Source organism: Anguilla rostrata, chromosome 5 (assembly GCF_018555375.3).
Source record: "Anguilla rostrata isolate EN2019 chromosome 5, ASM1855537v3, whole genome shotgun sequence".
In the NCBI taxonomy this organism is placed as follows: domain Eukaryota; kingdom Metazoa; phylum Chordata; class Actinopteri; order Anguilliformes; family Anguillidae; genus Anguilla; species Anguilla rostrata.
In genome coordinates, this window is record NC_057937.1 from 31,227,433 (window position 1) to 31,254,006 (window position 26,574).

Here is a 26,574-nt window from a genome sequence, read left to right on the forward strand (position 1 = left end):
AAACCTGTGCGAGAGCTTTGCTGAAGTGGGGCTAACCGGGTAATTGTACCTGATTGGGTTTTAACACAGTCCTGTCTGAGGTCAGGAGCAGGAAACCCTGTCAGTCGCTCGGGTAATGTGGAAATCATGAACGTTACCTCAGGGTCAAACCGTGTGCTTCCTTTCAGAGAAACGTCTTTGATCATTTAAGAATTAAAGACCCTGCCATGGAATAATTGAAATATTCACTCAGCAGAATATTTATGAGGTTTGATTTTGAGCTGTCTGGAATACGTGGGGAGGGAAGTTTTGGTGACAATTCTTTCGTCATTCTGCCAACAGTGGTACAGGGCTTGTGGTGTCATAGCGGGTAAAACGTGTCCAAATGAAGGAGTAAAAATATCCCCAGATTTGTATCCGAGCAATGACACAATGCACCAAAATAGAAGTGAATGTTGAGAAATTACATAATCCCAATGATTTTGACGTTGGTTCAGTCATCTTCTCAATTGGGATTTACTTAGATCTATGTAGCCTACCCAATGTTTTTTTTCACCTTGCTCTCCGAATAGGAGTGGCTGCCATTATGATGCAGCCATGCTAGTACAATTAATCTGATACCGGGCAGGTTATTTAAGAATTAAGATTATGTAAAATATCTTGTTGGCCAAATAGTTTCATGGTGACATGGACTGCACAATTGTTTCCAAGTGTAAGGCATACCATTGGCAGGTTTTCAGAGTAGGTCCACTGTTGGGTACGCTGGCTAACCCCATAGACAACTATACAATAGGCTGGCTAGGTGCCCAGGCCAATCTGGTAGATGTAGGCATATACATTGCTACTGTAAACATTCTAGTATGTCAGACATTTAAGTTAATATTTGATTTGGCAGATTTATTAATTGTTTCATAGATTTATGCAAATGGTGCAAACTTTTATCTTTGAAACATTTAGCTACTAAATACATGATGTAGCCATAGCCATGCTAACTTCAGATCTGCTATAAGTAGAGTTACTGTCCTGGATATCCTGATATAGAAATAAGACTTGGATTGGACAAGAGCTTTTGTTATATAATTGGAGAGCTGTTAAGCTATATTTCAGTTTTGCATATATTATTTTAAATGTGCTTTCACATCATTAAGAACCACATCGGTGTAGATTATTCTGCTTATATGGTGCTTAAAAAATATAATTGTTATAAAAGGTCCAATTTTTGTATGTGTATGTTCACCACAAAATATAGTTCCTTATTTGCCTAGATGCAGGCGATTTAGCATGTGTCATGTATGCAGTAAATTGTGGCAGCAGTAGGTCTAAGGAAAACCATATTGTTTGAGCAGTCCAAATAAAAAGGATAGATATTTGTGAAACTCTGTTCGGACATTTATTCATTTTTGCACGACCAAAATGATAGCAGAAATCTATTGGCTTGAGTCAAGATTTGGTGAAGGTGAAGATGACAGATGTAGCGCTAACATTAGCTAGCTGTCTTTGAATAGCCAACTACCAAGTACTAGGCTATATCATAATGAGCGAAATTAGTAAACGTTACTTGGCAAATGCTACCTATTAGGGATGGGCGCAAGTACTCGAGCACTCGAGGACTGCTCAAGGAGTGCACAAGCACTATACAGTATCTCGGGGGTGGTGGGGGATTTCTTGAAAATAAATTTACATGAATTAACGTGTTTAGTTTCATTTTTTATTTTTACATGGTAGCTTTATTTAATGGGTAATGATGTTAGAAATTCTAGCTCTGCACTTCCTGGTCACCTCTCCTGTCTGTTTTGGCCCCCTGGTAGTAGAAGGAGCTTCCCACTGCAGTAGGAACAGCAGAAACCCTGCCAATCTTCCAATGCAGACTGAAGACCCACCTCTTCAAACTGCACCATGGCTTCCCTGACCGTCATTAGCCATCCTCTTGTTTTCTTTGTTTTTTGATTTGCTTTTGGAACAATAATGCTTTTTATAACCGAAATGGTAGGTTCTCTGTAGTGGCATGTGCTTTTGCATACAGTAGGCCTACATCACATTACAGGCATTTAGCAGACGCTCTTATCCAGAGCAACTTACACAACATTTTACATAGCACTTACATTGCATCCATTTGTACAGCTGGATATATGCTGAAGCGATGTGCCTTTAGGTATCGAACCTGTGACCTTTAGGTTGCAAGATCAGCTCCTTACCCATTATACTACACTGCCGTCTGCAGTACTGGTTGTTGGTTTATTCGGCTAACTTCACACAGTATAAATGGGCCTTCTGTGCATTGTTGGTGATCACATTTGTCCTTAGACTAACACTAATGTTCTCCGCTTTGTAAAGTCACTCTGGATCTAAGCATCTGGGGAATTGTAATGTAATTACTGCTTAGAACAGATCATTCAAATTAAAATTTCATCCCGCAGGAAACATGGCTGGGAGTATTGAAATTAAATAATAGCCAATAAAAATTTTCTTTTGTCAGAGAGGAAAGAGCATATATTCCTGTTTAAATGGCGAAAATGTTATTCTTCAGCATGAGATAGTTCGGAAACGCCAGTCGAGCCTCTGAAGTGCCCTTGTGCCACCTGGATCCGCACTCTCAGCACTGCAGGCGAAGCACGTGCTCTCCTCCTGTGCACTTGTCCATGAGCCAGTGACTATTTTCCACTCTGCAGACCACACAGTACTACAAGGGATTAGGTATCTATGAAAAAATGCACAGCCATTTTCCCAGGATTTACAGTGCCTCTATGGAGCTTCAGATTGCAGTGTTCACATATCTGTATGTAGAACAAATTATTATTATTAATATTATTACATTAGTGATATAGTATTGCAGGAATTATCTTTTTCAGTACCTGAACAAATTTTATTTTTTGTGACTGTTGGAGCAATGTTAAAAGTGTATCAGGTATTTTATTCAATATTATTTTGACTTCTTGCCCCATGTTAATCCCACTACTTGGCACTGGTAATGTTTGCTTAGGGTTTTTTTAATCAACAATTGGTCAAGTCCCTTGCACCCCTCCAGCAAACAGTCCCAGGACAGCCATCAAAACTGAAAGCACAAGGACAGATAAAAACAAGCAGCTTTCCTGACCGTCAAAAAAAGCGTGCCTGTAGTAGTATGCATGCAGGTGGCTGTATTACAAAGCGCCCACGGCAGATACTCTGGATAATTTGATTCATTGATACCTGCAAAATGTGTTTTATGCATGTGCTTCTGAGACTCTTCTGGGAGACCTTTGCCGTCTGTGTCACGGCTGATTCACTACTCGGCCCCTTGCCCTGTGGCAGGTTACAGCGGCCATCAGACCCCCACAAGGCGCTGATGAGAAAACCTGCACTTTGCGCGGTGATTGCGCTAACAGACCATTTTTCGCCCGTCCCGTGGCCTCGCCGGTCTAGGGCGACAGCGACGGGGGGAACGGCGACTGCGTGAGCGATGCAGAATGTATCCGAAGGGCCGCTGAGAGCATCGTCTAAATAGGGGGCCCGAGGCAGCAGCAGGTAAAGGGGTTTGATGCCTCATTGAAACAGCCTGCGGGGTAATTCGATAGCAAGATAACCGAGGGGGATCGTAAATAAAGATAGCAGGCGGATGGCCAGGGCCTGCAACCGTATGCGAGAAGGTAATGTGATCCTCCCATGAACTGCAGCCCATATGCGCACTTGTTACAGTTGGAAGCACTTGGCAGGGAAATCTAAGATGGGCTATTTAAAATGGTTTTGCTTCATTAACCAACACAGGATGTTTGCTCTATTTTATCTCAGTCTCTTTCACCATCTGGTGCATATGGGTTGTTCTTTGAAACCAGAAAATGTTGTAAAAAAAAAAAAAAACTGAAATTGAAGATTTCAGTCAAATAGGTTTTAAAGGGGTGATACATTATGGAAAAGAATTCCACAGTAATATTTTCAAGGTTAGTAATGGAGCTATCAGCCGTATGTTCATGTCTTGCTATTGAACTGCTGTTGGCTGAGAGTATGGTTCTTATTGAACACAGACAGGACAATATCAGTTTGTCAAAGGGTGCTTATTCAGGTGTGCGTTTTGTGAAACAACAGTGGTAATAGGTGTATACAATTTTAATGGGGATAACGAGTGTCACTTGTAAATTAAAAGCACAGATAAAGTAAAAGTTTAGAGAGAATGCAATAGCATTGAGCTTGAGAAAGGCATATCCAGCCAATTGATCATCATTAATTTTTGTTAATTTGATGATTGCTTATTGTAGTGCACCAGTGGTTATTATTTGGCCACTAGTTTGTCTCCACTGTGTGACCTGCAGGGATTGAAACCTGTATTTCAGTGGCTATCGTCCAGGGGGCTCCAGTGGTACTCCAACAGCACAGTCAAGTGACTAATTGTACAATTGAGTTTCTAATCAAGACATTTATGAAACAATTAGTTGATCTAATGTGGGGAAAGTCGGGAAGGAAAGTGAACATGGATGGAAGTTTAAATTCTAGGAAAAACATGTCTTTGAGCCAGTGGTCTTCACTCCTGGTCATGGAGAGGTGCATGGTCTGCTGGCTTACGTTGTTACTTAGTACTTGAGTAGCGCAGCAATTGATCAATGAAGCAATTGGTTGAGGAGGCTGGATTCAAATTGTGGTTATATTCGCCAATATTGGCCAGTCTTTTCTGAAAAAGGCAGATGTGACTGCAGGTTTTTGTTTTAGCTCAGTACTAAGACACCTGATTCTACTTAAGGTCTTGATTGAAGAATGATGATTTTTATTTTCCTTTTTGTAGTTAAATATTTTATAACTGCACTAATTCTTAGTGTGTGCATTTTCCACTGCTTGAAAACAAATCAAACCTATCATGTCCCCAGTACAATATTTTTAAATACTGCAGCATGTCCACACTAGTAAGTAATCAAACTGAATTTTACACGTGAGTTTTTGCTTGTGAACATCGCTGTCAGTCATCATCTGTGCTTAAATAGTGGTAATTACTTTATCAACGTAGATTGTGGAGGTGGTGCAAATATGAACATTGTCTGTGAAGGGGCTTGAGAAAGAGGCTATCGTGACATCTGTTTGGCAGAGGATTGAAGTACAATGCGAGAAAGCAAGGGGAGTCAAACTGGCGGCCCTGGTTATTATATAGGTGTCAAAACTCTTATGTGTGTGACTGCTTGATTTTAAGATGAGCGTGTCATAGAAATATCTTTTGGGCAGTTCGTGGAAAGAAATTCTGATTGCAGGCTGATTCCTTTGGTGGTCTATACAAAGTTAGGTTTCTAAACACTGGCGGGACAGATCTAAATATTAGAACCTAACCCCCCCCCCCCACTCCCCCATGAAGACCTCCCCTTAGAAAATCCACCCGCATTCTGCCTGCAGACTCACCTCTACCTGGTTTCATGCACAAGTCGCTTGTCAATAGAAAACCTCCTCAGGCCATGCGTGCATATTTGGCATGCAGACACACGCCTGGCCCTTTCTTAAGCATGTTGAAAAAACGAAAAGCTGTCATCTCTCTTGGCTGCGGGTCTCTCAGGGGTCTTCGAGGGGGGGCCTCCGGCTCATGTCCCACATACATACTTATGTCACCAGTTGCTGGCAGCCCCCGCCCCCCCCAAAATAAAAACAAAGGCCCCGTAGCGTGACATGACACGCACGCGGAAATGACAATTATTGTTGCATGTGTTATCGTAGATTCAGCGCGCTTTGTTATTTCAGTGTATCTTTTGTTACCCTTTGAATTTGCAAAATGTGCCTCAGTACCTGCAGGGTTTTGATTTGATGTTTAGTTTATCTGGCTGAAAATGATTTATGCAAATCTGATTTTTTTTCTCTTTTTAGGGACATCAGCATGAACAACATCACAGAACTCCCTGCCAATGTCTTCAAAAATTTCCCATATTTGGAGGAATTGTAAGTAATTGGCTGTTTCGTCTAACTTTTCTGGACAGTGAGTTTTTAGTCTGGCTGATTTAAATGTGATAAATCTGGCTGATTCACAATATGAAAATGCAAAACATTTTTTAATGCAGAAATTCTTTTATTATGCTATATGCTTTTATTACGCTATGCTATAATGCTGTTGAATTTTGAATTCTCGACTTGATTCAGGTGATAAAGTCAGAAAAGTGACCTATGATTCTATTCAACATTTTAAAGGCAGTAATGTACAATGGAATGACCTTTAAAATGCTTTAATACTGTAATAAGTTTTATTACATTTAATTGCAAAACAGTAAGCTTTCTTACATTTAATAGGAAGTTTGTATAAAATCTCCTTGATTAGCCTACCACTTATGACAATGTTTAATTCTGAAGGCATTATATGAGAAGCAATAATATATGACCACAACAAAGAAATGCTTTGACAGTTTAATTGCTGACAGAAATGGTCTGAGTGGAGTGGGCGGGGTTTTTTAAAAAGGACTTCGTATTAGTGCTGTCTTTTATACAATAGTAAATGGTGACTTCATTTTCCTTAGCGACTGCTTAACAACCGTACTTATAAGGTACCACCGCCCAGGGCAATGAGAAAGTCTTTACCACAGAACTCATTTGTCACTGTTAAAATTCTGCCTAAAAAGTCAGATAGGATTGTTAATTTGTCAGTTCTAAAAATATATTTTTAACAAGTCAATGAACTTCTGTTACTGGTATTTAGAACTCTGAAACAAATACGTGGCATAGAGACTATCAATTTCTAATGCAACGCTCAGCTCTGAAATAAGGTCTTGCATTGCATCACGTTGAAAAATGTCATTGTAACATTTTTAATGACTGAATTGTGTGAAACTAATAATACACCCAATGTACGCATCTAATTCATTCTTATTTTCTGCAATAAGTGTGCCTAAGTTACCTGATCTCTTTGCTTTGGTTAGTGAATGTATATCATGTATGAACAACAAGAGTCTGATACACATATTTTCTCCTCCGAATTTCAGTTCTGTATTTCAATTTGGAATGATTACAATAATGCGTAAAATATTTAAACACGTTATGCTGTTTAACTCTCCTTCGTGTATTAGTTTAACATTAAAGAAATGTGCAAAGTTTATTCTGTCGGAGAATTTTCATAAGCAAGTTTCCTGCTTCAGTTCTGCATAGTAAGGCCAAGTGTCATTTGACAGTCAGATGTGAGTTGAGTCCACCAAATTCCTGAGGTGTTTTTTGTAAAAAAACAATGATCAGATGAATCATGAGCCCATGTAGGTGAGGCTCCAGTAGTAACAGGAGGTGGTGATTCAAACCTACGAAGCCACTGACGAATAACACAGCACTAGCAGAATACTTGGACTCACAAACCGTAACCTCCCTTCCCATATACTCCAGAGAGAGAAAGAGCACATCTGAGATCAAGTCCAGGCCATGACTGTCCTTAAGTGGATAAAAAAATGCATGTTTTGCCCTGTGCTCAGAAGCAGGTAATGTGAGTAGAAACAGCTGTGCTGAGGTTTGTTGGGGTAGTGCAGTCAAAGCCATTTTGTTGGAAAAGAGAGGCAGGACAGAAACTCAAGTTTTCTCACAGTTGCTGAAAGCTTCGCTTGGATCCATTTTGGTTTTTGTGACAACGCGGATTTTGCGAGGCGCTGGCACATTGCATTTGTTTTATTTGCTCCCTTCAGCTGGAGGTAAAGTGAAAATCTGCTCACCAGAATAGAGCCTGGTCACCTACTGGATAAAGCCGCCTTAAGTGGGCAAAAAATGACCTGTCAGCATGCACTCTGCGACAGAAATGCAGGGGAACGCGGAGGAAGGGCGCGAAAAAAGCACTTCCTCAACAGTCGGCGGCTAAAATTGTCACTACGGTTCCCCGCACAATTTAGTCTCCGTATGTCATTCCATTTACAATGGTGGGCTAGGGCCTCTATTCACAAAGCATCTACGAGTATATTTGAGATGCGGCTTGATTCAGTGAAAATTTACATTTGTAAAATTAGCGCACGTATTCTTCATTCAGTTTTACAAAAAGGTAAAAGTATAATACTGTATGCATTATTAGTATACAAGTACACCATAGTAATATTATACCTGTACACTACAGTATAGTTAGACCTGTGCAATACATTGCTATTACACGTGTGAACTATGACTGTCATACATTACACCCATTTTTTCTGTAGAATTTTCACCACTATTGTGGTGTAGTGGCTAATTTCTCATCAATCTTGGCAGCAATCATCACTGTGCAACTACTCGGACTTCAGCAACCATGACTATTCATGCCACCGCACAGCCAATCTAAGGTGCAAGCTTTTTTTGTATTCCTGCTTATTAACTAGAGACATCCCGGACATAGGCTACACATGTACATCGTTGTTGCACTTGATGAACAGAATAAATGCCTCGCCCCTTTCTGCCAGTGTCTGATGGCTATCGCATAAAGACAGTAAGAAGGCAGAAGAGGTAGCTGATTAGGTCTTACTGTTTACATTTATGAACCAAAGTGCCTTTGAAAGCTTAAGCCAAGCCTTCGGCCTTGGTCTCAAGCTCACTTTTTTGGCGTATGGATTCCGGACTCAGGCCACAACTGTAGAAAGAAGCACTCTTGAGCTGATTAGTCATTGCAACCCAGGTGTTTATGCTCACTTAACCAGTCATCTTGGCCCCAGATTCCCCCGATTTCCTCTCCAAGACCAAACCCTGCCACAGAGAACACTCACACAAAATGGATTCACAAAAAAGGATAGAAGATAGTGCTAGGTGGGTGGTAGTATAATGGTAGAATGCGGTAGAATAATGGTAGATAGTATAATGGTTGGGGAACTAGGCTTAGGCCTATAACTTGTGAAGCTGTAGGTTGCAGGTGAGGCGCTGCCATTTTAATCTTAAGCAAGGTAACTGCTTCAGACTGACTGTCATGCCTTAACAATATGCCTGGCACCACATGCTGGTGGTCTCCCATTACTGCGAGTCACTTACCCAATGATATGAACGCTCCAGCAGTGTATTAGATGATGTCCATTGCCACGGCAGGCGGGACTTTTGTAATGACGGCCCGTCCATCCAGAGCAGCAGCAGAGGAAAGCACCGTGCAGGTGATGGCAAGGTGGCCCATGGGGATCTACATGCGCCCTGACTCACTCACAGTTAGCGGAATAAATAGGTGCTGAGGTTGACGGAACATTCCCTTCCTCATAGTCACGCAAGCCTGCATCCCTATCGCCTCCTGTCCTGTTTGCTGGAAAACACTGCGGTTTTCCTGCCACACTGACAGTTACACGGCGAAGAATAGCAATCAGGGATCCGTTGTGAGGTGAGAGCTTGTAAGGAGTGGTGTTTTCTCAAGTGCAAGGTGAAGGGCTATGTTTTCTTGGAGGTGGTGGGTGGGTGGGGGGTGGAGGAGGGAGGAGAATTTTCAGAACAAGGCCAGGCACATTCCTCTCTGCTCAGCCTTGGGAAACATGTCCCGACTTTGTTGGGGGGGGGGGGGGGTTCAAATGAGAATGAAACTTGAGTGGATGTTTTGGAAATTCCGCTTTTGTGCAGGTTACAGGTCTCTCTTTCCAAATCGGTCAACATAATCCTGTTACAAATCAAGGGGTCTCAATGCTGTATGCTGAAATTTCCTTATGTCTTCTATCATCTTTTGGGGTTTTTTAACAATGAAAAATACAGCACTGGTTTTTAAATAATGATCCTCAGGAAAGGAAATCCATCTTTTAAACACTGTTGGGCTTATACCTTTGTTTATTACACTTTACACATTGTTTGTAACAAATTAAATTAACGGAGAGGCAAAGATAGAGTCTCCAAGATAAGACTACAAATCTACATTTTGAATGAAGACTTGGAAGGCTCTGCAGTCAGGTCTATGAGGTGATATAGTGTAGCCAAACTGAACCTGGTTTTGATAAAAAGAAGGCCCTCTTACCTGCTTTGGATTGTTTTTCATCAGCAAAGCCAGAGGAGTATGATGTGGTGAAATGCACTTTTTGGAAAATGACAGGACATTCTCTTGCCTGGCTTAGCCTCCCAATGTTCGACCTCCAGTGCAGAGGCAGTAGCTTTCATAACCATGATGGGAACCGCACACAGTGCCTGTCATGCCTTTAGCTTCCTAATTAATGCTTCCTTTTGCTGTTTGTTTTCCTTTTTCTAAAAAGAGAAGAATACCAAGAATGCAACTGCCCCGTCCCTTAGATTTTTTGGAGAGCTGGAGACACTGATATCTGGAGATAAGAAATCAAAAACATTTGGGGAAAGATGCACGCACATGCATACGAATGCACGTGAGAAGGTATTCGTGAGCGTGCTAGACTTTTGCAAGACACTTTCTTCCGTGCAAGCTATTTTTACCCTGCTGTTTTTATTTGTTTAGTTCAGGTAAATGCTTTTTATCAGGACAGTGGCATCAGTATTGCGTTGTGTGTGTGTGGGGGGTGGGGGATTGGGGGATTGGTGGGTGGGGGGGGGGGTGGCTGGTGCTCACACAGGTCTTAACCAGCTGGAGCCTATCAGTTATGAGCCACTTCTTGTTTCTTCAAAGTGTGATAAACCTGGACCAGGGTAGAAAAAGCCATGTGCCCCCAATGGCCCAATACCCAGTCTCACACATTTTTAAATGGTAAAAATTCATAAATGTGTGAATGAAGCAAAGCTGTGTACACACACACTTTTGTAAACACGTGCACATACACGTAGCCTACATCTGCTTACCAAAGATCTGTGTGCGTATAAAAATTTGCAAAGAATGTGGACTTGAAACCACATTCTGAACACATTCTCACTGTATCTTTTTCTTGATAAATAAATTTGATCTGCTGAAGGGATTGTGGGGAGACTATTCTCATCCATATAAAGTTTGCTGCCAATTGTGCATCCAATAAATGCTGCTGTGTGCTTACACAATATTCAATGTACAGTCATATGGTCATGGTCATGTTTTTTGTAGGTTGTTGTATTTTTTTATGGATAATTTTGTCCTTTATATGCCCTGACTGGGTGTCATTAATGTCTTTGACATCATGAGCCCTGGTAAGGTTGGAGATAATTTAATAGCCCCTCAATATGCCTCAAGAGGAGTATAGGAATTTAAATGAAAGCAGCATGAGTTAACAGATCTTTTTATTGCTTAATTTCAGTGTCCTATGACATCAAGTATATATGGCCAATATAAACATGGTAAATGGACTGCATTTATATAGCGCTTTTATCCAAAGCGCTTTACAATTGATGCCTCTCATTCGCCAGAGCAGTTAGAGGTTAGGGGTTAGGTGTCTTGCTCAAGGACACTTCGACATGCCTAGGGCGGGGTTTGAACCGGCAACCCTCCGACTGCCAGACAATCGGTCTTACCTCCTGAGCTATATCGCCCCCTAAACATTTTATGACAAAATGTTAAAAAAGGGCAAAGCTTTTATTTTGAGATTTTATTCATTATTTTGAAAACTTTGCTAGACATAAAAGAGGATTTTTAAGAAAACCGAACACATGCGATTCTTTTTTGATACATTAACCGTGAATCCCTAATGTAAATGCTATTGACAGATAACTAGCTATATGCCATACAAGTGCATAAGTCTGATCTCTGGAGACATGCACACTGCAAAAGTCAACATGGCTGTTTGGTTCACACTACATTAATATATATGTGCCAGAGCTATGTGCTGTTGAGCTCATTTTAATTTGTGGTTGTTGTGAAGATTAAAAGAGAAACTACTGGCTAATGTTTTTACCAACTAGCCTGCTAGCCAAAATAATTATTGGGGAAGGTAGGCTACAGACATAGAACATTAGTTCAGTTCATGGAGTGAGTCAATTAAAGGACAGTGACAAATGTTAATTAACTTACCTGATAAAGAAGTTAAATTAAAAGCCTTAACATTTCCTGTGCTGTATGCCAATTTGCTATGCCTTATTTGTTTAGCATCCTTATAAAGTGATGAGAATCTATAGTCAGGACCACCAGTTTGTCTCCACCATGTGACCTGCAGTGATTTAAATTTGTATTTCAATGGTCATTATATCGTATATTAATTTATATTAACAAGTTAGGTGATCTAATATGGGGAGAGTCAGGAAGGAAAATGAACATGGACAGACATTTAAATGCTGCGAATGTCTTTGAGCCAGTGATCTTCACCCCTGGTCATGGAGAGCCGTAGGGTGTGCTGGCTTTCATTGTTACTCAGAACTTGAGTATCACAGCAATTGAGAAATTGGAGCAATTGATTACACAGTTCACTCGGGTTACCAGGTTTCTTGGGGTTGAATCGGTCGCTCCAGCAGTCTCTGTGGCTGTCCAGGACTAGGATTGAGTGTCACTGCAGTAAAAAGAAAAATGCATCAATATAAAGCAGGGATGTCCAATCTTATCTTGGCTGCACATTTTAGTTTTAGCCCACCACTAAAACAGCTGATTCTACTTAGTCTTGATTGAAGAACGTTATTAGTTATTTTGATGAGTGATTACTAAATAATTTTTTATTTTACTTTTGTGTGCAAAATGTTAAATGTTATAAAACTGCTCTCATTTTTAATGTGGGCATTTCCCACTGCTTCAAACAAAACCTATCATGCCTCCCTGCACAACATTTAAAACTTACAAGTGTGGACATGTGCAGCATGTCCACACTTGTAAGTAATCTAACTGAGTTTCACACTTGAATGTCGCTTGTAAACATCGCTTAATTAGTGGCAATTATTTTCTCAACTTTATCAGCTTATGGAGGTGGTGCAAATGGGATAATTGAGAAGGGGCTTGACAAAGAGGCTATCACAACCTCTAGCTAGCGGAGGACTGAAGGTACAATGCAAGAACACAAGGAGAGAGAAACTGGTGCCCCTAGCCATAGTACAGTCTACTGTACTAGTGTCCAGATTCTATGATTGGTCATTAGTCTCCGTAACCAATGTGACCGCATCTCATAGCCCTTTTTTTCTTCTTGCACACAACTTGACTTCTGTGCTAGGTTAGTTGTGTAAAAGTTTAATTATCTAATTATAATATTATTCTGACCGACAGTCTGTGCAGCAATTTTATTTTTTTATTATTTAATTATGCAAGTATGATTTGTTTGATTCATTCGAATCATTCGAGTTGTAAATATAGTATGAATTTCCAGTTCTTTTGTTTCCAAGGTTCACTTGAAAACACCATAACTGAACATTGTAAAGTAACAGGAAGGATTAGCCTACCTCAAGCTCTTTTGCAGGATAGACAGCCCGTACTGTCCTCTCCTTTCTAGCCACGGATGGGTCCACACCCTTTTTCTTCCCCTTCTCTTTGTTTTCTCCAGACAAAATACTGCCGTTACATTACTGCCACAGCTTGTTGTTCTTTCGACCCCATGCTTGATGCAACTCTTTGGCTGATGTAGCCTCGTAAGCCGATGGCAGATTGTGATGAGAGAGTATAACCTTGGCATTCAGATTCCGCCATATTCCCAGGCCTCAGCTATTTTGAATTTCAGCTGATGCGTGTACTGTATTGTACTCATTGTGTGGTCATTGTCTTTCTCTCCTCATAGACGGCTGGCTGGAAACGACCTAACTTACATCCACCCCGAAGCTCTGTCTGGCCTCCACCAGCTCAAAGTCTTGTAAGTAATCATTCTGCTTCAGATATCGTCACAGAGCACTTCTGGGCCATGCTTTAGTCCAGACAAATATCTTGAGAATGATAACTGATGATCCTGATGATTATCAATGTAATTTAGACATTGGTAATCATCATTAACAATATCACGTGGGCATTGACTGAAAAATTGAAGTCTGGAAAATTAAAACGAAACCAAATTCATCAGAGAAGTACTGTCCCAAGTACTTTCCTATTTACATGCGCCACAATTAGGTGCCAGTAAGTGTGACACATGTAATTGGGTAATTTGAGAAACTACCCAATTACATGTGGGTAATTAAATTGATCATTTTCATTGATTAAAATGACTCATTAATGGAATATTTGACATATTAGAAAATGATAATATAGCTCATTATTTGTATTTATTTCATACAGTCCTGTGGCGGCACGGTGGTGCAGTGGGTAGCACTGTTACCTCAAAGCAAGAAGATTCTTGGTTTGAATCCTTTCTGTGTGTCATGTTCTCCCCATGCCTGTGTGGGTTTCCTCCGGGCACTCTAGTTTTCCTCTCACAGTCCAAAGACATGCATGCTAGGTTAATTGGAGTGTCAAAATTGTCCCTTGCTATCAGTTTGGGAGTGAATGGTTTGTGTGCCTTGTGATGGCTTGGTGAACTGTCTAGGGTGTATTGCTGCCTCTCGCGCCAATAGATGCTGGGATAGGCTCCTGCATGTATGATAATGGATGGATTATTGATATATATATAATCAATGGATATTAGGTCAGTCCTTTTCATATTAATATAGGGTGTCAATAATGTTGGAGGTTTCTCTATGTAGTCATGCCCTGTTGGTCTTTTTATTTAACAGACCAGGTTAAAAAAAAATAAAAAATGTATTGTGTGTGGCCAAGGTGCCTTTGCATTGTTTCACTCCAGCAAAGCACACCTCATTCAGAGACCTTTGTTGAGCTGCTAATTAGTTGAGTCATGTCTGCCAAATTAGAGTTGAAAATGAAACCTTTCGGGATGGTAGATCTTCATACATAGGGTTACCACTACTTTAAAGGGTGACATGTTATTTAAAAAAATCATAGAATACAGTTGATTATTGATTTTTTTGTTGTTTTTTTAACAAGATTCCCTGATTTTTCCCCCCTTCTGTTCCCTTTCCTCTATGGACAGTCCTTGCACAATTCTGCATTGTGTGCAACTTCCTACAGTACTCAAATACATACTCTGAAACAGATGGTCAATCTTTAGTGTATGTATCAAAGATAAAACGGGGGGAAATGAATGTCACTTTTCACACCCAGCTTCTGTACAGCATGTTCTACAAGTAAGGATATATAAGGCAGCAAACCCTCTGTTGCAATCTGAATTGTGCTAGAGTTTGAGACAAAGGCTGTTTAGAAGTTCTTGCCTTATCTTTTGTAGGAGCTGTGTAGCAGAGTTGCAATTCACAGGGCTGGGCAACTTAAAAGTCCTTGAATACTTTAGTGTCAGGGTGTTTTTGATAACCTGTCAAAATATTTGACAAGCTGATATCATTATTGTAACACTTTTTTTTAGCTTAGAGATACTGCCCTACAGAGCAGCTAGAGAAATTCAACAAAGACCTATTGCAGTTTGTTTACGGATACTGAATATATTTCTAGTGATTTTTTTAGGCCAAGGCTAATGTGACATAATGAATAAAGAATTGTAAGATTATATTTATTCATTTACTTGTATAATTTGTTGAATTGTGTATTTTAACAATATCAAAATGCTGAGGACTGTACCACATTTGAGAAAATTTGGGATCAAGTTGCTGTATGTAAGATAACGTGACATTACTGTTCATTGTGGCTGCATAGGACCTGACAGAAATATAGCCTAGTTCAGCCCTGTTTGACAAAAGAAAACATTGGATTTCAGAAAACTTGTTATCGTGACATTCAGCCAAATTTGTTTCCATATGTTAGGACTCCATTTTGCATTTCCCCCCCCTCCTTTTTCTTTGATTTTATCTAATGCTGTGAGAGGTCAAGCTATCAAAGATCTGACGCAAGTCCACCCAATTCAGGCGTGGTGTAATCCCACCTTTTTGAGTTGCATGCAAAAATGGTATTCTTTGCTTAAAAGCATGCACGTGTAGAACTAAGGGAGCAGGGAGGAAGCTCACTGCCTGAATAAGATTGATTATGTAAGAGCCTGGGACTCACAGAACGGCATTAACAGTAGTGCATGGTCAATTATTCAAAACCCAACCTGGTTCGGCACTTGATTAATCTATTGGGGTATTTACAAAATAAGCTCACGTGGTGAACTCCGTGCCATTCATACCACAAAGTGGTATGTGGATGTCATAAACCGTACTACTAGTTGTTGCCTACTAGTAAAACGTATTGTTATTTTGTTATTTTAAATGAAAATTTTGTCATTTAAAATGAAGACTTTTGAAAATTATATTGGTTTCGTTTTGTCTTGAAAAAATCGGACTCAGCTTCTTCTCGAGGACTTTCTTGCTGAGGAAACATTCCCCTTCCCCTCTTGTTTTTCCATATGCATGAATGTATCAGTTGTGTTACACACTGAGGAACACCCAAACCACTGCTGTCAGTATAGTAAGAACTATGCAGTTATCCATACAAAGGAGTATTCATACCAGTACTCCCAGTGTGGGTAGTGTTTGCAGTAACTCACGTATTCTGATGACAAACCAGTGAACTCACAGGACTTGTAAACTTTTGGACGGAAAACTTGTTTGAAGGTACACCAGCAAACTCACACAGACCTCATAGGACTGCTCCTACCGCGGTAAGCACCTCATGCCATTAAGTTGTCTGCAGATGCAGCAGAAAACCCATACATAGTCACATCCATTCTGGGGATCCCAGCGTGGAATTTCAGTCAGCTACATATTCTGAAACTACATTAGCAAAACCACACAAAGTTGTGGCCATTCCAGATACCATTTCTACCAGTGTGGGAAGATCTTCAGCTGTTCAGTCATTATCAGGGAAGAGCATCATTAAGGGACAGAGGAAACAGAAATGATGTTTTTTCCAGCTGTTTCACTCAGAAACAGAATCACTAACTGTATGAAATGCAGCTGAAACGCAAATTGCTTCCCAGTCACGTCTCCAATGTGTTCTGGCACCCCGGTGGTGGAATGAGCTTCTAACGGTGATCAGGACAGCAGAAACACTGGCCATCTTCCAACGCACATTGACCTCTTTAGCCACCCTCTTTTCATTCTCATTTACTTTTTGTTTATGATGCAAATAGCATATTCCTGATTTATTTGAGTACATACACGTATTGATTATAATGTGCCTTCTGGTGGTATTGAACTGTTGTATTCCTGAGAGTAGAACTGATGTTGTCCACTTTGTAGCTGGCTCTGGATGAGAGTCTCTGCTAGGTGAATGTAATGTAGTGTAATCCCTGCTGTTAATTTTCCTGTTTACATAACTGTAGAATCCCTGTTATTGTCATTTTGATTGTTGACTTACAGTTTTTTATATCAAGTCCCCCTTGTAGAAGAGACTTTGAACTCCGTAATCATTAGTAGTACATCATTTTTCATAAAAAAAAGAAAAATAAAACACTGGGAAACATTTGCAATAAAAATTTAGTGGCAATCCCATGTCAGATATCTATGACCCCTACTTTACACAGACCTGGCAACCCGGGGTTTCCTGCTTTAGCATTTGGTATAAATGGGTCATCCCAGGTTACTGGACCAAGGAGAACTGTCGCCGTCCAGTGGTGGGCCAACTTGTTTTTTTGTCCAGGTTTCCGGTGTTGTGAAGTGTGAACTCAGAATTCCATATTTACATGCAGTATGATTAAATGGATGTCAGTATGTGGCTGATGAATGTTCTGGAAACGTTTGCCATGTAAGAAGGCTCAGAAGCTAACTAGCTAGTGGAGCTGATAATGAAGTTGACTAGAACAAGCTGCTGCATCTGCTGTTAAAAAGCCTGGTGTAAACAAACAGCCGCCTGTGTTTAGGGGTTGTGCAAAACAGAAATAACCCAACGCTGAGGTGACATGCATATTACACATGACTTGCAAACTTGGGGTGGTGCTATATAAACGGGGTTAACCCAGGAAATTCCTTTGTTTATAAACAGGCCAGAAGTGGAAAAAAGCATGCTTCAAATCCCAGGATGTACAAGAGTAAACCATTAATGATTAAAACATTTTGTTTTGCATGAACGGTTTGTTTTATGTTTAATGCATAAGCAATGCTTGCAGGTTGCATATAATCCTTGTGCATTAGTGTGTGTTTGCAAGGAGCAATGTGCAAAATGGGTTGTAGCACATTTTTGGTGTACAGCTCATTAAAATCTTTTTGTAAAATTTGATTTACTGCATTCAGATTTTATTAATGTTGCCCTATTACGTTTTTACTGTAACATTCCTGTCGAATGACCCAGTATCTACGTTGCATAGAACCACCCGTTTCCATGTCAAAATTCAAAGCTCTGTTAGTGCAATACCCATAATTCCCTTCTCTCATTGTACATACCCATATCATGATTACTTTTGATCAGAAAGGAAAACAAAAGCCGCTCCACAAACACTATAGTGACGCCTGAACATGCTGATAAGGTGGAGGAAGAAAGATAGGTGGGCCCGATTATGTCTGAGCACAATGATCCGGTACTGTTGGCCAGGTAATAATGTTGCCATAAATCCTCCGGAGATTAACAGACAAGAGGCCACACACTTGCCCTCACGTACTGGTAGAGAGCAGAGGAACAGTACAAGCCATTCACACTTCTGCCCAGAGAAGGATTGGCAATAGAGAATGTCATGTCCACCTCCTATTCTTCTGATTTCTGTTTGCTCACAATGTGGGTGTGCTGGAGAGTTTCGTTGTGACATGCAGATGTGACTTATGACCAGGTATGCATGTTTTTTTTTTTTTCAGGATGTTGCAGAATAACCAGCTGAAGACTGTGCCCAGCCAGGCTCTGAAAAGCCTTCTCTCCCTCCAGTCTCTGTAAGTCAGACAGTAACCTTATTGACACTCCTCTGTGACCTCCCATACATCACATACACCAATGAACAGGCTCATTGAAGCACTTCCTGTCGGAGTACTGTGACATGTTGCTTGCTCTGTGGAGGCATTCCTACGAGAAACACGAAGGAGCAGTTGTAAAAAAATGTGCAGTCTGCCCGTGTTAGTGTGCGTGAGCACCAGACAGGAAGTGGTAGATCACCTTTATTGAAAGCAGCTCGGCACAACTTTCATTGTGAATAAATGTTAGGTGGGGACAGCTCTCATTGGAAGAGGGGGTTGGGGGGGAGGAAATGTGAGAGCTGCCACTTAAGATACGTTACACTACTGAACGAGGGAAACGAGCGTATGGCGTGAGAGAAACATTCAGTGCTGCTGTGATGCAAATCTCAAGACAAACCAGTCAATTGCTTTCCATTAACTTGTTTTCCCTCTGGCCTTGCTTCTACTTCGCTTAGTCCAATAACAACACAGGAACAAACTGGTCCACTAAAAACAAGGTGAAAAAAAGCAAATGTGATTAGTGTTGTTTTTCCAGGTGAAGTTTCCTTTTTGGTTCCCCAGAGCAACGTGCACCATATTGAGAAGAATTTCTGCAAACCACTGTAACTCGTGTTGCTTATCGTATGACGCTACGCAATGGACCATTAACATTGAATTGAAACTTCAAAGCAGGAGCAATTGCGGAGTGAAATGGTTGAAAGATGAAAGGAGAATGATAAGTGATTTCAGTAATAGTAACAAAACTATGGTTGAATGGTAGGATAATGGAAATACAAAAGCATTTCAGTTTGTTTTAATTTAAATAATTATCTTATCAGAAGAAATGTCAGATTAAAACAAGATGCATACAATTGTTTTAAAAATAACAGTAAATACAGTAGTAAGTTGATACAACCAGGGAGCAAGCAGGAAGTGAAAGAAGACCTACATACATGAAAAAACATGAATACATTCCTCTATACATATGTATATTTTTACAGATTCCCCTGCCATTTCTTGGGTCAGAAACTCTACCAGCCTCAAGGAATTTGAGTGCTGCTTAAAAGAAACAGGTCTTTTATTGGGGTTGCAATATGTTGTCACATTCTTTTGCATAGGCTATTTATTGTTTTGACTGCACTGTGTGTCTGCTGACCCAGTGTTTGGTGTTTAAAAAAAATAGTTTTTCAATCTTACTGTAGATTTCACATATTTAGATTTCTCTACTTTCAAACCAGTGGTAAAGTAGAACAAAAAGAGTGCTACATGGATATCCAGCGCTACATGGATGGTGGCTGGGAGGTGCTCTTTGATGGGGATAAAGCATCAACGTAACAAATATTGATTTTGATATTGATGGTGCCCTAGATAAGAGTGTATGTAAAATTATTTAAATGTAATGTGTGCATTAAAAGTCCACAGCATGTACTTGGATTAAACAGCCATTGATGACTCAAGACTTTATTTTGCTTGATATTCCATCAGTGTTTACTTTCTTTCCTCTCCATGTGTTAGTAAAACAAATTACTTTCCTGAGGGTCACAGATAACTACTTAATGTTGGATTTGTCAGGTGATTGTGCACTAATCACTCAGTGGGTTTACATGATGCTTGAAAAAGTCGAATTATTGCTTTAGTCCGGCTAAAACTGGACTTTTAAAAATCATGTAAACACCGTAGTCTGACTGAAATTGTACTAATTCAAATTTTTCAAAGTTGGACTAACATACCTAGATAATGCGGTTGGAGGTCGATTTAGTACGGCATGTATACGCTTCAATCGGGCTAAAATTGGCCTAGGCGTTCTGCACATGTTCCGTAATTTACATAGCATCTACTGTGGCAAAGCGGAATTGATAACGTTTCAGAAAATATATAACTTTAAAAGATTTCATTCAATCTGCTACTGGGACTTTTGCCATTTATTGAGGGTGTGACAGAAAATTTCGGTGCCGCTGACTATAATCGAATGTCTTTTCACATTTACCGTTCGACTGAGCAAGTACCGTTCAAAGTACATTTTTATGGGTTAGTGCTGTCCGATTGTGCTAGCTACTTCACATTAACCTTGTACGGTGATCAATAAAGGCTAACAGCACAGTACCACTTAATTATTGTCACTTCTATCACCACTGTAATGAACTAAAAAAAAAAGGTGACAAATGACAAATTCTGTGAGAAATGCATTGTCGAGCTCACACACATACACTGCTGGCAACACTCTAAAGCTCTGTTTTGTCCTCCCTAGTATCTTGGCGAAAAAAAACACATTTCCGGATGGACAAGGAGACCAACTTCATGCTATCGCAACCAAAGGAGTTAAATATCCTAAAATACATGGATGGAAGAAAAACGCGGAATGACGAACTATTCAAAAAAGTTGTGACAAAATTGGAGGAAGGAGGATTTAGGCTATAAGAAACCTTAGTCAGACACACCTTGGTCAATAATTTGATTCTTTCTGAGTCATGTATATTGGGACAACGACAATAATCCAATGAAATCTCATTTTTGGCCAAATCAAGCTAGTAATATAGCTAGATTTCAACTGTGCATGTAAACGTACTGACTAATCCAGTGCCTATGTGGTCCTCCCAAGGATATCAGATGTAATTTAAGTGTAAAAGGGCTTTTTACCCAAAAATAAAATAAAGCTTACCCATGGTGCTATCTATCCATCCAGGTAGTTTTGCTGAGATTTGACAAGTTTTCTAGATATCCACTGCAGCTCACCTTGATATGTTGGACCTCTATGGTGGCAACATTTGTGGTGCTCAGAGCACCGAAAATTCGCATTTGAAAAACTCAACGGCAACTTTTCCCAAATATATCACGGTTACTCATGAACATCCACAGACCTTGTTGCACACGGTTTCATTGAAAAAGTACTTTTTACCAATGTACGCCAGCCGTGTCTATCTGTGCAAAGTCTGAACCAACGCACGCCAGCACGCCAGTGTTTCGGATACAACAGAAAATGGGCCTCAGGATTGGCACTTTGAGCCTCAGTGCTTTTGCATTGCATGAAGTTGCATGTGAGCTACTGGCTCAATTTCTGTGCTGTACTACACTTATGAAACACTCTGCTGAACTGACATTTCTCTTCGTTGTCCTAATTTTCCAGTGGAGCCCGAGAGGGTCTCTGGACGTATTCGTAGGTACAAGGCTGAATTCTTGAACTCTTCTTGGCTTCTTGGATGTCCTCTCAAAGTTTGAAGAGGATAAGAGGGGACACTGGTTTTGAGAGCCAGCACTCTTTTCATTATTGCTGCTCCAGATATTTCCTAAATGAGACTGTGTGTTCCTCATTCTTTGTCTTCTTTTTCTAACGCACCTCTCTTTCTGTCCCCAAGGGGTTAAGCTTTGTAGCTTAAGTAATATATTTTGGCAGAGCAAAGCTGGTTTTGTAACAAGCCTCTGAGAGTAAGCTGTCAGTCAACACGCCTTTTGCCTCCTGGCACTGAGTCTATAAAGAATTTGCGAGAGAGCGAGAGAAAGAGAGAGAATATCCACAAAGTATTTGTACTTATTGTACACAACCCTGTTTGACCCACAGGTTGAACGGAGATGCAACGGATAAACAACAATGAAGCTGAAAACCTCTTGAGAACAGTGGTGCTCTATTCAAAAGTATAGTTGTTTTATTTTGCTCAGCCTGTAATTTACAACTTTTCTCCGGTGACAGTTAAAATAAGCGCTGGTAAATAATCATGGCAATGTTCTTTCCTTGAAAGTCACAAAAGATTTTAATCTGGCTTTTGAAAGAGCTGTGGGATGTGTTCTTGTATGTATGCCTAGGTCTATTTGCCAAAATTCCATTTGTCCTTAACCTTTATGTGATAGGAGAAAACAGACCGGAGCTATTCCAGTCCACCTGCTAGGTGAGTGACAGTTGTGCAGTCATCAGTGGCGTTGGGATAGATCAGACATGTATGAGCAAAACCATGGGCAGAGACGAGAAGTCTATTATACCGGATAGACGGCGACATTTGAATGTCTTGGAGTCTGTGTGAACCCTGTTTCCAGAGACTCGCTCTTCCTGATGTTTCTGTAACTAAGTCAGTATTCACAAATGACTATTATGAGTGCATAATTGTTGTTTGTTTGAGTCTAGAGATACTCATTTGAGTTCTGAAGTGTTGGAAAAAGCTGGGTGTGTTCATGTAGAAAAAAAGGGGGAGGGGCACTATGAATTTACCCCCAAATACTTAGACCTTAATTTATTAAGCTTACATATGCATCGTGTACAATTGTACTTTTAAACTGGGACAGTTGTCGTCCTATTAGTTGTGTGGAATCATTTGTTGATTCATAGTCCTGTGCGAATCACGTAACATTCTCTGGTGACTAAACGTAGGCACTGCAGTTCTGCAATTACTTTTTATTGCTTGACAGTGATATTTTCTAAGGTGTGTGATTGGTTTCCTGCAATCTGATTGGTTAGTGCCACTTCCCTTTGTGCTTATGAGTGACCTTTGAGCAACTACAACAATAGATAAGACTTTTATGGGGGACAGTCAAAGAAAATGAAAGCCTTAGCAGATCACTTCTTTGGAGTGGCTGGCAGCACAGGTCATTTATGTTCTCTTATGAACTATTTAGATTTTGGGGATTGAGCATCAGATCAAATCTATTTTTAAACTGGTCAGTCCACATGTTGTTAATCAAGAAGAGAATGTTGAGGTCTGCATGCAGGTTAAAGATCTGTTGTTTGGCTTATGAGTAGCATATTTATTTTTTCTCTAATACTGATGTGAAAACTGGTTCTGTCTAAGTGCTGGGCACCGTGCCATGATCCTTTTAAATACTTGTTCCATTACTCACTTGTGTATTTCAACTAGCCTGAGCGATGTAGTTGCATTAGGATTTTGAGCCTTATGAAATTGCTTCCCCTCAGCAATTATCTAAACAGGTCTATCTTATAATTGTCACTATGGCTCCTTTACTGTTTAACCCATTTTAAACTATCTTAGTCAGAAAAAAGTGTAGGTAGTACTTAGTACGTAAGATCATCCAACATTCAGAGTTTCATGTAAATGCCATCTGTAGTTAATGAAAGGATAATTTTACTATTTAAAACATGCGATTCCTGGAAATGGGGCTGCTGGTTGGCTTATCCTGTTAAGTCGCTGTTCCAGTCTGTAGACAGACCCCATGGTTCGGTATTGAGTCTGGGAGGGATGGATTAAGTCATTTGGGATCACCTGTCTCATTGCTCGCCAGCTAGCCTGGCAGGTTGTTGGGCGGCTGCAGTCTGCTTGCTCAGGCTACACGTGAGTCACGTCTGTGCTAGCTCAACTTGTGGACTGCAGAGTGAAAAGAAGCACGGGCTTGACATCATATACCTAAGGAGAGCGTGTTCTTGTCTTTGCTCTCCCGAATCGATAGTGGAGGCTTCATCAGTGAGCTTGGCTGTTGAATATGATTATGTTTATGATTGGCAGTTCAAATTAGGAAAAAAAGAGGGTTAACTATTAAAAGACAGTTTTAAATCTAGAATATGTAATCACTTGTGGCAGCAATAATTTTTGCCCCTTCTTGGTCATGTTTTTTGACCCAGGGAGTTTTTTTTCTTATTAGTAGCCTACACAAAACAAAAGTAATACATACCAAATTTCATGTTTCAGTAATAAGAAAAACATTAAATTAAAAAAATTCTATGTTTTAGATTCAGAAAGTTCAGAACAGCAGAAGCTATGAGTCCATGAGGCAAATGTATTCCCTACAATGAAAGGAACTTATGTATCCCATTTCAATATGCAAAGCCAAACTTTTCTAAGTTAAACAGTTCTTGGGCTTATTACACAGTGAATTGTGCATGTTCATACAGCATGAGATCTGCACCAGGCACTACCAGCTTGCAAAATGTTTCATGGTAGCTTCTAGGAGTTACAGTCACTTAAAAATGGGGGGAAATTATAAACAATACAGTTACATTCCGGACCCTTAACTACAAAAAAAAATTCCATTGTTTTAACCATTAAGTTATGTGTGTGTTTAGTTATGACCGTATCCATACTGATAACGCTTCAATTATCTTGCTAGAATTCACCCATGTCATTAGAAGCTCAGGACTTTTCTTCAATAATGTAGCACAGCCGTGGGTTTTGACAGAATTTAAATGGAACTGACTGCATCCCTGCTCCCTCCTGACAAACTAATGACCGATTGTGTCCCACCCTGCAAGGCTGCCAGCCACGGTTGCCACAGACATGGTCGATTTTCAAACCCAGACTAAGGGGTACATCACTGCACTCAAGACTAATACTTTAACTGGATGCTCCACCCAACAACCTCCATTTATATTATAATCCTACATATTACCTGGGCTTCTCATCAAGGATATCCTAAGAAAAAAAGATTATGCCCACATATTTTAACATCTTGGTGTGTTAATTTGATTGGTAGGTTGGTAATACTAAAAGATTATAGAGATGGTTGCAGATGTGCTTCTTAATCCCAAAATATATGTTTACGACTGGGTGCCCTGCCATTGCCAAATTCAACACAATAATTATGCTTCAAAAGCCAAATGAAGTGATGATAAATTGTTGCGTAGATGGTCCTCACACGGCCGGCCTTCTGTGTTCGATGGAGTTGGGCTCCATTTTGTGTCCCACTCCTGGGGACAGGACGGGTCAGTGCTGGGGGTCCGTTTTGGCTCTTTGGCTCTCAGTAGCAGGTTATATAACAGCCTGTGTCATGCTGTGGGGAAGTGGGCTAACTGCAGGGTATATAGGATTGCCTGTGCTTACACAGGGAAAGGTGCTGTGCAGATTCAGCCCTTCGTTTTACTTCATGGAAAAAAGTGAACATGAATAAATTAATAAATGCATATTAATTTTTGTATTATTTCTTTTTGACTATTATTTTAATTATGTTAGGGCTTAAGCACCTGTGGTCCTGTTTATGATTTTTTGTAAAATCTTTGTGTTTTATACTCTTCAAAGCTACCTTACATTCAAGTTTTTTTGTCAATTAACTTGCTATTTTGCATTACCAGATGTCTGGAGCCCTTTTCAGAGGACAAATATCTGGTCGACCCTGCTAAGGGGTCATTATGCAGCAGGGGGAAGAGGAGGTTTGCCATTCACAAACAGGAAACAATTTTGCTTCAATTATCTGGCCGGGACCCTCATTGTGGTCAGACAACAGAAAGCCATCGAGGCAGATTCTTGTCTGCTCAGAGAGGCCGGTGCCCGTGGGCTGGGGCACGGGAGGAGCCGCGGCCCCGAGTTTGAGCAACGGTTTTTTCGGCGCGGAAGAGCACCCAGGCGGTGCCTAGGCTTGTTTGGCACTCCTGCCTGACTCACTGGCTGAGGGATGTGATCCCAGGAGGCCTCTCCCATGAGATCATGGAAAGCAGAGGTTTTTGCAGGGACCTGGTAAATGCTTCCCGTGTTGAGTGATGTCTTAGCACTGACCCGACAGGTGTCCTCTCCCGCCCCCCTCCTTCCCCTCCAAAGGCTGCTGTTGAAAAGCTGCTTGGTCTTTGCACGCTCAGCCTAGTCCAGCTGGAGGTATTGCGTTAGTATAGTATTTACATAGAAGCTATTCCTACCATTGCCACCTTCCAGCCACAGTCACTATCAACATTCATTCCAGACCCTGGGGAGGAATTTCTACGACTGAATTCTCCACACAGGAGCACTGCTCTGACAGATGATAGTGAAGTAGTCATTTTATTAAACCATCTCCTAGCAATGAGAATGCGCTTTAAACTGAGTGGGATTTGTGGTTGGCATTCGCTTTTACCACTGCATGAATAAAGACATACGTAAGTGGGTATTTCATAGCGCTCAATCCAAGACCAGGCTAAAAGATAAGGGCTATTATTTAGTATTTCCTTGTTTTGGTATTGTCAACTGGATATTTCTGGTGGGTTGTGGCTGTGGCAATTAGAGCATGATTGTGTGCACAGTGAGTCATATCAATCAAAGGGTATCGTTTACACGGTCCATCTCTTCACAAGTAATATGCTTTTATGGATTTCTGTCTAGGCATTGAACCATATTAGCCTCCAAACTCCATAAAAAAACCTGTGACAATAGAAACTGCATTAAGCGTAGAATGACAACCATTTAGGCTTTTGCGTCTTTGCCA

At 40.5% G+C, this 26,574-nt stretch overlaps 1 protein-coding gene across 3 annotated transcripts in view; it reads left to right on the top strand.

Annotated features, from left to right (window-relative positions):
- The window catches only part of lgr4 (leucine-rich repeat containing G protein-coupled receptor 4), a 79,066-nt gene that overhangs the window by 19,496 nt on the left and 32,996 nt on the right, over positions 1–26,574 (top strand). For all 3 annotated transcript variants that reach the window (XM_064335788.1, XM_064335789.1, XM_064335790.1), the window contains exons 2-4: positions 5,791–5,862; positions 13,422–13,493; positions 18,400–18,471. In XM_064335788.1, the coding sequence (XP_064191858.1) occupies positions 5,791–5,862; positions 13,422–13,493; positions 18,400–18,471 (216 nt within the window). The remainder of the gene's footprint in view (positions 1–5,790; positions 5,863–13,421; positions 13,494–18,399; positions 18,472–26,574) is intronic.